Source organism: Alligator mississippiensis, chromosome 11 (assembly GCF_030867095.1).
Source record: "Alligator mississippiensis isolate rAllMis1 chromosome 11, rAllMis1, whole genome shotgun sequence".
In the NCBI taxonomy this organism is placed as follows: domain Eukaryota; kingdom Metazoa; phylum Chordata; order Crocodylia; family Alligatoridae; genus Alligator; species Alligator mississippiensis.
In genome coordinates, this window is record NC_081834.1 from 38,879,586 (window position 1) to 38,892,759 (window position 13,174).

Below are 13,174 nucleotides of genomic sequence, written 5' to 3' on the forward strand. Positions count from 1 at the left end.
GGGTAGAATAAACTTACTGTAGATAATTAAAAGGCACAGCTGCCTTATTATGTCTCAGGAGCTATAAAAGGACCAACGTAGGGAACACAAGTAAGATCAGTATGATCAGATTAGTATGTTGTAGTATCTGGCATATACTACATGCCCACATGCATTATCTGGGCTCTAGGCTGGCAACCACAGTAACGTTTTATATTCAACTTAGAAGACAGTGCACTAAACTTCTGACAGCAGCAGTTAGGAAAACCATGAATATTAACCAATATTACAGTTTATCATACCATGAAATATTTTGTGTAATCCATATTCAACTAACCGCTGTGGGAGAAAGTAATACAAAAAAATCCTCACATAATGATACTATATAAATTGGTAAATTACTTCCTTAAATTCAGTAATAAATTCTCTATTACTGATTACTACTAACCTAAATATTCCATCAGCTGTTCAGCCGTTATGATTTCCATCATCGGTGGCAGTTTGACCTGTGAAAGAAAAGCATTTAAAAAAAAAAAAAAAAACAAGTGTAAAAAATACATTATAAGTGTTTATACAGCACCTGGCAAAAAGAGGCCCAGATCATCTACAAGAGGGATGCCCAACTTCTGCAAGCCTCCTGGACACGTGGTGCAGACCACTTTGCCACACAGCCTACTCCTGCTCCCTCCCCCTTACCGCCAACTGCGCAATGCACTTCCCACCCGCTCCACAACAGCATATTGCACTACATAGTTCCCACTCTCCTTCCTGCACAGGGTCCCTGGGTCTCCCTGAGCCCCCATAGTTGCTGGCTCCCGTGGCCCCATGGACTGCCCCATCCCTGCCCCCAAGGGCAAGGGCTGGATGCAGAAGCTAGATAAGGGAGAGGCAGCAAAAGGAGTGTGCTGGGCACTTGGACTGGGAGTCTGGAGGCTGCAAGTTAGCACCTCAGGGACCACATGCAGCCCATGGCCCTGGACAACCTGGTCTAGAAAATACCATCATTGTATTACTACAAAAATAAAGAATTTCTATGATTTGAATAAACACACTAGCCATGCTAAAAGGTCCCCATGGTAATACATGTAGCAGAACCCAGGCCTCTGGAAACTTAAAGCAATGAAACTGTTGTATACTGTCTTTGTGCTGTATTTAACTGTAATGTGATGACATTTCCATTTTGTAACTATATCTCTCACTTTCCTACTTCCTTGTTTTGTTTTGGTTTTTTTGCCTCACTAAATCTCTTTTCTTTCCTTCCACTGCTTTCTTTTCCCTATTTTTCTTCTCTTTCTACACATTTCCTTTCTTTTCCCAAGATCCCTTTCTCTTACTATACAGTCTTCCAAATAATTTCATTATTCCCTCTGTTCCCATGATGTTGCAAATATAAAAAATCCTAGACAATAATAATCAAAAACTACTAAATACTGAGCACAGTTCAGAGGAAGTGCCTAGGCAAAATTCCTCTCTACACTGAAAGAAGAAAAGTGGTGTTGAAATTTTGGAATCCAGCTTGGAGTACTACGTTTCATATCATCATTAGAAGCAGAGTGTCTGATAAATGTTAGTCCTCAACACAGTCTTTCAAACCTGTTTGGTCACTAAAAGAGAAAGGAGGTCTTTCAGTTTTTCTCTACCAACTCTGAACCTCAGTTTGAGGTTCAGCCAAATAGCTTCAGTGCCTATTTCTGCTTAGACGGATGAAAATTCAAGGTATTACTTCCAGTTAACTGTTTTTAACAGGATTCCAAATAAATGAAACAAATTAAGACAGCTTTTCGTTCTGCTGTACCTTAACAACACTATGAACAGTCTGCCACCATCTGTAAACTTTGGAAGAGAGCATTACTTTAGATTTCACCCTCCGTCCCCCGCAAAATTGTAAGAACTGAAATCTCATTTACTAATTTGAGCTCAGATTTTCTAGAAATTGACTGCACTTTCATTGACAAGTAAATTTTTCAAACAAATCACCGCAAGTGATTTTGATAAAACTTCTCAACTTCATAGTAACATTTTCTCAATAGAATTAAATCACAAACACCTTAGAAGTAAATGTCTTTCAAAAATCTATCCAACAGTGATCACCATAAAAATGCATCTGAAATGTATGAGCTACATAAACACTGGAACCTGAAGGCAAGTCTTAACATTTCCATTACTGAGCCTTAATCTTAACCTAGGAACAAAGGCCACAAACTGACGGAGTGCAGATTTAGGTTAGACATCAGGAAGAACTTCTTTACAGTAAGGGTTGCTAGAATCTGGAATGGGCTTCCAAGGGAGATGGTGCTCTCCCCGACCTTGGGGGTCTTCAAGAGGAGGCTAGACATTAGAGCAATGCGAAGCTTCGGTCTCCGATTCAATTCGGTGGAGATTTGGCCTGATTCGGTGGTCGAATCTCCGAATCCAAATCAAATCAGAGGACCATTTAATCTCTCCGATTTGGAGGGTTTGATTCGATTCGGGAAGATTCAGCAATTCAGACATAGACAAAGCTTTAAATGTTTTTTCTACATACCTCTAGGTAGAGGTATGTAGAAAATACATTTAAAGCTGTGTCCAGGTGGCTCGTGAATGCTGTGATGCATGTAGTGTCTGACAGAAGTGTGGGGGGGGGGCCCCCCATCACGTTTGGCAGTAGACCTAATAGTAGACCAGAAGCACTTCCAGGTCTGACAGAGAGCGCACTGCCCCCCCCCACCCCCCCCGGCTTGGTGACTAGTGTCTCCTGGGTCTGGGGAGGCATTTGGGGTCCCCCCCATGGCCAGTCGTTGAGGGGGGGGTGCAGGCCCCCTCCCCTCACCTCCGCATGCTCCCCAGAGGCCCTAGAAGTGGACTGGAAGTATTTCGGTCCACTTTCAGATTCGCTGCCGAGCATGTGGAGGTCCCCCCCGCACTCCTGTGGGACGCTCTATCCACCCCAACATCACAGCATTCACGAGCTGCGCCTGCTACCTCAAGGTACATAGAAAAAACATTGAAAGCTGTGTCTATGTCTGAATCGCTGATTCTCTGAATCAGCATTGAATCTTCAGATTCGGATTCAGCTGAATCAAATCGGGGACAGTGATCTGAATCAACGAGTCGTATCACTGTCCCTGATTCAGGTAGAATCCGAATCCAAACTGAATAGGGTACACTTCACACACCCGTACTAGACATGCACCTGGCTGGGGTCGTGTGACCCCAGAGCTTTAAGGTCGGACTTAATGATTTGCTAAGGTCCCTTCTGACCATTGGCAACACACAGGGGGTGCATGTGTAACCCCTGGAAGCACCAGCCGTGAAACCGGAAGTGCACTTCCAGTTTCGCTGCTGGCTCAGTGATCAGTCACTGGGGAACCCCCCTTCCCTCATTGATGATCCGGTGCCCCTGTCGCCCATGCTTCTGACCCAAACATCTACGAATCTGGCCTACATCAAAGTAATGCCAACTGACAGAAAGCAGCACTTAGAAGTCTGAAGAAAGCAAGTATACCCTACTCACTCAAATCCACAGGCACAGAAATATGTACAGTATAAGGCTGCACCAGGCTTGTCTCTCTGTAATCAAGGCCTTGATCTCTTCTGAGCTTGAGAGCAAACGCAGAGGATAAGCCCAGAACAGACTCATTGACAAGCATCCCCGCATTGCACTGGGTGCAGCAGTAGCATGGCTTTCTTGGGTTCCCCCATGCTAAGTCACACTATTGCCATGGTGAAAACAAGCCCTATGTATACTAGGGCTTATCAAAATCAAAGTGAAGCAATTTAAATGATGATCGTGGTTGAATCAAACAGGAAACCTTTATCTAAAAGAATTCTGAAACTTGCTTTGTATGTGTATTCTTACTTATATGCCACAGTTGATCACAGGAAAGGCTGAAAGAACTCAAACTACTTAGTTTGGAAAACAGACAACTGGGAGACTTGATAACAGCCTTAAACACTTGAAGTGCGGTTATTAGGAGCAAAAAAATAGACCATTCTCTGTGGCCATAGAGGATATAGATATAGGAGCAATGACCTTCTGAGGTCCCTCCCAACCCTGCTTTTCTTTGATTCAAGGATTAGTTAATAATCACTTCAATATGTTGATTTGCAACCTAAAAGGTAGCCCATACATTAAATACGGTGTTACTTTTAGTTAACACACAGGATACACTATGATTACTAAGCCATTATAAGTTTATTTATCTAGAATCTTACTTTTGCATTTCTGTGTTAAAAATGGCAAATGCATTTCTTATGTAATAATTTTTAATTGTGAATATTACTTTTTAAGTTTTCTACCATATATTAAAATCATTTAGGAAATGAAAAGCTTACCTTTTTAAGTTTACTTTTAAGAAGAATATAGACTAAATGAATATTGACCATTTTTTAAATACAATATTATAGAAAAGTAAATAATTAATTTTAGCTACTCCCAACATGATTTACAGTCCTGGGGTTCTTTTTGATCCACTGATGCTCTAAGATTCCTAAATAACAATGATAGCCTACTGAACATTTCAACATCTACAGATAGTTTTGAGATTAAAGCCACTGCTCCATTATATAGACTTTCCAACAAGGTTGATAAAAATATATTAACTTTTTTTATAAAGAGCCGTATCACAAAAAAAACCCCAACACATTTAAAAAAAAAGTCTATTTGGTTATTTAAGTAATGAAATAAAAATCATTTTAACAGGTTTATTTCTAAAAGGAAAATCTCTGAATTATGAATTTAATATAAACTATATTATGCCCTAAGCTTATTACAATCTCTCAAAAACATTTAACAAAAGCAAATGTGATCAATCCATGAGGCTCTATCAAAAATTCTGAATTACAAACAAGCTGTGTATTTGTCTATATGAAGAAAGAATCTCTGAGGGTTGAAATGTGAAAATATGGCAAAATAGGTCACATACTATATTGGGGACTTGATCTTGTAGGAGACCTAGGGGCTTTGCTACTGAGTGCAAAAAAGGGCCAAATCATCATAGGCATTGGAACCTGGTCTCCAATACAAAGGAAACACCATCATGCACCTCATCAGGATCATTCACAAAGGATCTGCAAGAACGAGATGGTCTCTCATTTTTATGTGATAGCTTCTCCGTACCTGAAGTCTGATTGCCTCAGTTCTCAAATTCATATAGGAGTTTCTGTATTTAAAATGTTTTAGGTTGTTCTACTTAATAAAAATGCACTTTATATGCTGTGTTGCGTGTCTAATTAGATTCCTATTACTATCTAGTGCAGCTACTGGACTCTAATCTCGAGCAAAAAGTTAATTATCTTCTAACATACTAGGTTAATTTAATAAAAATCTGAAAATGTTAAGCTATAAAATTGCTTAAATAAATGCAGTTCTAGTGAGACCTCCCATAAAGCAGAAAAGCTTTTGGCAGGCTTAAACAGGAGCCTTGTCACTTGGGAGGAGGGAGGAAGGTAGCTCTGCAAAGGGACCAAGGGGAGACAGAAACCTACTGAGAGGTCTGAAGAAATGACAACTATCCAGAGTACCATCAGAGCATATTAAGCCTTTAGGTAAGAAAGATGTAGACAGATTGTTGATATAGAACCTTGTTCTCCAAACACGTTATTCTTACTTCTAAAAAGCAAGCAATACTAGTTTTCAGAAAGCCTTCTGACGAATCTGTAGCACTAATCGCAGGCTACTTAAGGAAAAAACAGCAAGTGTCTAAACTGAATCCAGATTTCTAGGCAAGAGCCGCTGGTATGCAGGTAATTAAATCCAAGGCCCAAACTAGCAAAAAAACCCTCTGAAAGTCCGGCTCTTATAAAAGCACAAAGTCCAATTTCTGAGAGGGTATATTCTTTAGTCCCAAAAGACGACAGGAATTCAACTACCCTTGTAGGCCTGATGCATCCCCTCAACATTTAGCTTCTGTAAATTTTATTTAGTTTCAGGCTATTTATATATAGTGTGGCCAGATTTTCAAGGTGAATAAAATCAAACTTTATAAGTGTATAGAAGGAGGATGATAGCAAAGGAAATTCTTGGTTTAACAGAACATGTAATAGGTAGCATCAAGTATTTGCAATCCCCACATTGAGGAAGAGAGGAAACTCTTGCAATGCAGTAGCTGTTTGGCAACCCCATACTTCAGGGTTTTTTCTGCTTGTCTGTAAGAATACCGACATCCCACAGATCTGAGTCTTCAGCAGCAGAGACCATGAATTTGCCACTTGGCAAGAGGGCTGTGGGCAGAGGGGAAGAGAGGCAGCAGAACTCCCTGGGTTCCAGAGCCAGGCCATCAAGCCTCGCAGGCCACGATTTAACCCACCAGCTGGCACATCACCAAGGAGGCCAAAGCATTAAGAGTGCTGGTCAACCACCTGAAGTAAACAACTTGGACAGCCCCATATTAATCAATTCTCTTTCGTTACCGTGGCAAGGCTTTGGTAATGCCACAATCTCCTCTGCTTTAAGCTATACCACCATAGTACGGGATTCTTTGCAGCCATAGGTGAAGGCTTGAAATGGCAGTTCTGAGGAATCCTTGGGTAAATAGTTGTCTGCGAACAAAGGGAACTAGACTTCATGGCCCAGGAAGCTCCTTCCAATCCTATATTCCTAACTGAAACACCTGCACAGACAATTAATTTTGATGAGTACATTATTATACTTTTGCGGGGTTGAAGAAGGATAGAAAACTATAAGATACCTAAAAGGATAATTAAAAAACACCAAGGAAAACTCTGTTGTTCTGTGAAAATCAAAAGAGCAAAGGAGAAAAAAAAACACACCTGAGGAATTTAGAAAATTTGTTTCTCAGTTTGATTTTTTTAAAGAAACAGATCCAATTCTCCAATGTCCTGCACCTTCTGCAATTTATACTTTTGAAAACTAGAGCATTTTATACCCACATGGCCACCAGTTTTAAAGGGGTAGTTAGTACACATATTTACCTATGTAATGTAGTTAAAACTATGCACTGTGATAGACAATGGAAGTCAGGCCCAATTTTTTTCTGTACATTTTTAAAGTGATTCTAGTATGAACTTCATGGCAACTGCATCTTTCTTTCCACTGCTAAATGAAGCATCACCACTCAGGAAAACACATTAAAAGAGTTATTCATAAAGACAATCAACAGTTATTAGATTAACAACTATCTTTGTCTAAACAAACCAAAATTTAGCAAAACTATGTCATTCCTATCACAAGCATCCTAGGGTGTGTGTAGACTAATCAAAGTTTCCCGTTTATGTCGATACCACTGCATTTGTGTTTGCATGACCCGGGGTTTCCCGCCGCTTTAAAATCCATTTAGTGCCTTAAACTAACACTACCTGGAGATGTTTTAATTTGCGTTGCTTTCCTGTTACGCTACTTCAACTGTGGATTTTGTTCATGCAAACAGCATAGTCTTTCCCCAGCCCACAACTGGGGCACAAACACACAAAGATCCTCAGAAGTATATTCTTCCAGGTCTTCAAACTTCACTCTTGACAAGCAAACAGCAAGGATTGATTTCAAAGGTGGGGTTTTGTGGGTGGTTTGTTTTTTTTTTTTTGCTGTTGTTTTTAAGAGCATTTGTCTCTGGGGATGAATTGTGTTTTTCAGTAAGATCCTGAAGATCCCTGGGGTTTTCTCCACAGACTTTTCTCAGTAAAAAATGCAAGTCTTGTCTGCTTTCTGCAGTCATTAAAGATCTCATCAACATGTATCGTAAAGTTGGTGGTAAGGCCAAATGGGTTCAGGTTGCTAGGGAATTACAAAATGCACCTTCCACCATGAAAACGCAACATAGAAATCTTAGAATTGTAATCACAGTAATACTCTAGAATTGGCTGTGCAATGTGCATACCCAAAGCCAATGTTAAAACAGTTGAGTTCAGATAATAGGCTCTGATGTGATGTGATGTGCTGGAGATGCATCTCCTTTAACTACTTTTGGCTCTGTATTTTTTTCATCATGCCAAATGTTACGTATGGAACAGCTTCCCTTTCCTCGAGTACCAAGTATCTTTCCCTTTATCCTTCAAAATCAAAAATCATGTACTTATTTCAAGTAGCCTTCTATGGTAAAGGCCTCAGCATCTTTAAAGCACTGGAATGGGTTATCCAGGGTGGTGGTGGAAGCTCCATCGTTGGAAGTTTTCAAAACCCGACTAGACAAAGCTTTGGCTGGGAAGGTCTAGGTGGGGATGGTCCTGCTTTTCAGCAGAGGGTTAGTTTAGACATGACCTCCTGAGGTCCCTTCAACCCTCATTTTCTATGATTCTGTCTTGTGCTCTGTTATCCCACACATCTTTTGGAAGGAGGTTCCCCTCCCAAGACCCCATTTTGTGTTTTTAAATACACATTAATGCCTAGCATTACAACTCTTTCCACCTTACAGTCTCTTTGCAGATAAGAAGTAATTCCCACATTACACCTTGTCTTGCATTCTCCCCATTTTACAAATGGGAAAATGGAGAAAGGAGGCAAAATGATGTGGACAAGGCTGCAGAGGGAGTCAGTATCCATGACAGGATTAGAACACAGAAGTCTCTCTCAGGCCTGCGCTCCCCCCTAGTATATAATGATGTCTAGTATTTTAGATAGAGCACAACCTGCTGCACGCTTCCAGCTATACAATTATTTCGGGATTGGAATGTGTAACACATGTATGAATGGAACATACAACAGTAATAGTAGACAGGCATTTGTAAAGCACAGGATACATATCCAGTGCTACTGTAACGATAGGTAGTTTTCCCCCAGAAATCAGTGTTTCTAGTGCTATAGACACAGATTGCTATTTAGTAGAAGTGTACACAGACGTGTTACACAACTGACTGGTGAATCACACAATAAATGTAGACCAGCCACAAATGCAAAGTAATCAGCACAGGATAGAAATGACTCTCTGGCTAGAAAAGAGAGCACTAACCAGCTACAGAACTAGTGTTTGAAAATAGGGGGCCCTGCTCCAGGTTCAGAGGAAGGCTGGAGAGAAGCCAGCTGTAAAGCGGTTGCACATTTTCAAGCACCAACTTCAGAGATAGCTGGCTTTTTTTCTAGCTGAAGAGTCATTTTTGTCCTGTGATGCGGCTGGCCTACATTTGCTGCGCCATACACTGCCGAACCCTACCATGGATGCAAGGTGTGGCAGGGGCCGAGAACACCGACCAGCTCCAGCCTCTGCCGGGCTGGCAGGTGAGGGCCCGAGAGGGCAGCAGCCAGAGCAGACTGGCGGAGAAGCAGCCGGAGCTTGCCGTTCCCGTTCCCGTTCTCGAGCCAGGCACGTCTGCCCCCCTCCCGCGGCGTCCCCGGGGGCGGCCCGCGCACCCCGCCCGCCCGCCCGCCGCGCGGTACCTTCCAGGCCAGCAGCAGCACGTTCATGATGGCCAGCAGCGGGCAGGGCCCGTTCTCGTTCTGCGTGATGACGGGCGTGTTCTCCTCCTTCCAGCGCACCCACTTGATGTGGTACACGGACTGGCCCGGGAACCGCTCCTTGGAGGCGGGCGGCAGTGCGGCGCCCGCCGGCCCGTCCCCGTCCCCGTCGGCCCGGCCCGCGCCCGCCGCCTCCTCGGCGTCGCTGTTGAGGTCGGAGCTGCTGGCGCCGGCGGAGGGCAGGTTGGAGAAGGACTCCAGCGAGTCCAGGCTCCGCGACTCCTCCCCGCGCGGGCTCGGTGCGCCGCTGCTGCCCTCGCCCGGGCCGCTCCCCGCCGCCTCGGCGGCCCCGCACGGGGATCCCGGCTGCGCGCCGCTGCCCTCCTCGGCCCCGGCCCCGCAGCTGCCCCCGCCGGCCGCCGCCTCCTCCTCGGGGCCGGCCCGCCCCGCGCCGCCCCCCGCCAGCGGGCCCGCAGGCGGCGGCGGGGGCTGCGCCAGGCTCTCCATGGCCCCCCGACCCGCGGCTCTAGTAGCCCCGCGCGGGTGGCTCCTTCGCCAGCAGCGCCCGGGACGCCATGACAGCAGCGGCGGCGGCTCCGCCCCGGCGGGGACGCGGGGGCGGGGCGGGGCGGTCACCCCGGGCCCCGGGGCGCCCGCGGCCGGCGCCTGCGCTCCTGCTTTTGCTCCCGGCCCGGCGGCGCCTGCCGTGCACTGCGGCTTTGCCGCGCCGGGGCCGGGGCTGCACCTGCACCTGCTGCCGAGCGGCGCTGCGCGGCAGGAAGCTGGACCCGGGCCCCGGCGCCTGCGCAAGCCTCCGGCCGCAGCCTCCGCGGAGCAGCTGGGCCGCGCGCACAGCATCCCGGCGCAGCGCGGCGCGGCGCGGCGCGGAGCTCCGACTCCTGCCCGCGGGCAAGGGAGAGGCGCTTCCCCGGCCCTGAACACTCCGCTAAAAAAATGTGCGCGCACACACACACACACACACACACACGTGTGTACATACACCGTTTTATTATTCCAAGTGCGCGTGAAAGGAAAGATCCGCAGCGGACACGAGCGTGTCACCGCGAGGGGCTGGGAGGTCTCCGCGGCCCTCGCCGGTTCTTCCCCCTCGGCCTTCTCGAAGATCTTCGGAAACCAGCCCAGGGTGAAAGCGGGGCCCTTCCTCCCCCGGGCTCAGCCACACCTGCCCCCGGCCCTTCCCCGCCGGTGCGCGCCAGGGCAGAGGAAGTTTTTGGGGTCGATGCGATCACTTGTATTAGACCGCCCGAATAGTTGGGAAACTTGCTCTTGGCGAAGAACTTTACCCCAGTTACTTGACACAGCTGAGAACAATGTTTCCAGCTCCTCGGTCGGTCTAAGAGAAGCGACCCCCGCTGCCCGACGGCCCTGGCGCGACAACGCTACGACCAGCACCCGCCCCCTCCCCCCAGGGCAGCTCTGGTCTTCGGGCTCGGGGACGGTGCGCTAGGAAGCACCTTTTCTGCCTGCGGCGGGGGTGGGGTGGTAACGGGATGAATAAGCGGAACCAATTGCGGGAAGGGGAAAAGAACCGGTGGTTTTCGGAGAAGCTGACCAGGGTGGAGGCAAAGAACCGGCGAGGCGCTGCCTCTGGCCCCTCTCATGCTTCGCGAGTCCTTCCAAAAAGCCAGCACGCTGCCCTGCGCGCGCGCAAGGGGAACAGGTTGATCCGGAGCATGTACACCGGCAGGATTGGACCTCAGGGTTCACAGCGTGCGACAAGGAGCTGGGAGAGGAGCCCGGGGGCATTTTAAGATCAGTTCCCAAGAGCAGACCTCAGACAGGATCTCACGAGCGAAACCCGCAGAAGAGGAAGCTGCTCGAAGAGCCCTTCACTGAAAAGCAGAGATGGAAACGGGGGCGTCCCGAAGCGCGTGCGCGGCTCCACAAGGAGGGAAGCGGAGGAAGAGCCCGGCCCGGCCCGGCCCGAAACTCATTCCCGTCTCGTGTCGGGGGCGGTTTCCCGTCGGGGGAGGGTTCAGACTTTCACACGAGCAGCGATGTCCGCGCAGCGCAGCGCCCCGCGGGTCCAACGCGCCGGGCCGAGCTCCGCCACAAGCCGGGGTCCCGGGGTCCGTGCGGCGCTGGCTGGAGGCGCGGCCGCCCGGGGCGGGAACGCACCATGTTGCCGCCTGGTCTCGGCGCTGCCAGCGGGCAGCCCGGGACCGCCCACCAGCCGGACCGGACCGGACCGGACCGGACCGGACCTGACCGGGCGGCACGGCACGGCACGGCACGGCACGGCACGTGCCCCCTCCAGCGGCCGCGGCCGGGCGCAGGTGCTGACGCAGCTGCCGGGCGCTGACGGAGGCCGAGAGGCGCCGCGGGCCGTCTGGGCGCTACGGAGATTAGGGCGGCGTCCTGTGCCTTTAAGGCGGGCGGGGCGGGGCGGCGTCGGGTTGCGTGAGGGGTGGGGGCGGGGCCGGCGTGGCGCCGGGGGCGGGGCCGGGCCGGGCCGGGCAGGCGGGCGGGTGGCGAGGCAGAGCGAGGGGCTCGGGCTCGGGGGAGGCGCTGAGCGTTGTTGCGCGGCGGACAAAGCGGGGCCGCGCGCGCCGCCTCCCTGCTCCCCCCTCCCTGCTCCCCGCGCGGGCCCGGCCGGGCGGCGGCGGCGGGGCCTGGCCCGGGCGAAGATGGTGCTGGTGAGCGCGATCGTGCTGCTCTGCTCCTGGGCGGCGGGTGCCGGAGGTGAGGAGCCGCCGCGCGCGGGCGGGTGGGGCCGGGCCCGCTGCTCCCCTGCGCGGCCTGGGAGCCCGGGGTCTCCCCCTTGCGCCGCTTGTGCCCCTGCTTCTTTCTCCTCCTCCTTCCGCCGCGCTGGGCTGGGGCCGGCCTCGCCTCGCCGGGACGCAACCGCCCCCTCCCCCCCCCCGACGCTCCTTGCCCGGCGGCCTTCCCCGTGCTTCGGGCAGGGGCGGGTTTGTCGGGCGATGCCGGCCCCTCGGGGCTCAGCCTCTGGCCGGGGACGCGGGCGGGCTGCGCCAGGCCATTGTGTCCCCGCGGCGGGGAGGGGGCGCCGGGCTGTGCCGCGGGCCGTCGCCGCTTCCCTGCCCGGCTGTTCCCTCCCCGCCGCGGGGGCTGCAGACAACCAGGAAGTGTTGGTATTCTCCTTCAAAGAGCTGAAGTTGCCTTTTGTGCCGGGGAAGCGGAACCGTCTGTCCTGGAGCGGCGCCGCTGCCCCGTGCCGCCCGTCGGGGGCGGGGAGCAGCGTCCTGCTGGGGGCAGCCGGTAGGATAAGGTCCTGCCCGCCTGGGTACAGCAGCACTTGGGTCCTGTCCACCAGCCCTCGGAAAATGCTTTCCATTTTCCCCTGAAGAGAGTTTGATTTGTTTTCTTTTAATCTGGTTTCCTGGTGGGGTGAGGTCAGGGTTTGGGAGGTGGATGGGTGGAGCTGCTGATAAGACACTTCCTCTTTCTCCTCTGGCACTTCTGAGCTTTGCAGCTGTAGCTTTCGGTCTTGGCAGCATTAGGCCAAAAACCTGTGTTTTGCACCGGTCGTAGCAAAATAATGGTAAAGTGCGAGAACTTTGACGCAATCTGTAGGCAAAGCCAGGAAGTTCGTTTATAAGTTGACTAAATGGAAAGTCAACTGGCGTTGTGTGGCCCAAATATAGACTATATCCAGTGCTTTTATTTGGGCCAGAGTAGTAACAACCTGACAGCTTTCATATTGAGGTTCTGTATTAAAGCAAATCTCGTGCTTTAATACTAGTCTAAAAACATTTTGAAATATTGTTCAAGGCTTTAATAACCTTTTTTTGACTGCAAAACAATAAAAACTGAGAACAAAAAACCAGTCTCTGCTCGAGTTGCAGCAATGGTGCCTCCCTGTGTAATGATCTTAAATGTGAGGTATTC

General features: G+C 49.5%; 2 protein-coding genes across 4 annotated transcripts in view; one reads left to right on the top strand and one right to left on the bottom strand.

The window, feature by feature from the left end:
- Positions 1-9,964, bottom strand: part of MINDY2 (MINDY lysine 48 deubiquitinase 2) — a 64,063-nt gene extending 54,099 nt beyond the window's left edge. Inside the window, exons 1-2 of one of the 3 annotated variants that reach the window (XM_019477844.2) lie at positions 9,287-9,964; positions 428-485 (exon numbers count right to left, since the gene is read on the bottom strand). In XM_019477844.2, the coding sequence (XP_019333389.2) occupies positions 428-485; positions 9,287-9,811 (583 nt within the window). In that variant the 5' untranslated portion in view covers positions 9,812-9,964. Of the gene's footprint in view, positions 1-427; positions 486-9,286 lie in introns of those variants that run through there. The other 2 variants (XM_059714831.1, XM_019477845.2) reach the window with 2 other exon arrangements.
- Positions 9,965-11,802: 1,838 nt separating this feature from the next.
- ADAM10 (ADAM metallopeptidase domain 10) overlaps positions 11,803-13,174 on the top strand; it is a 115,432-nt gene continuing 114,060 nt past the window's right edge. Inside the window, exon 1 of the mRNA XM_006263841.4 lies at positions 11,803-12,007. Coding sequence (XP_006263903.1) covers positions 11,953-12,007 — 55 coding nt within the window. The 5' untranslated portion in view covers positions 11,803-11,952. The remainder of the gene's footprint in view (positions 12,008-13,174) is intronic.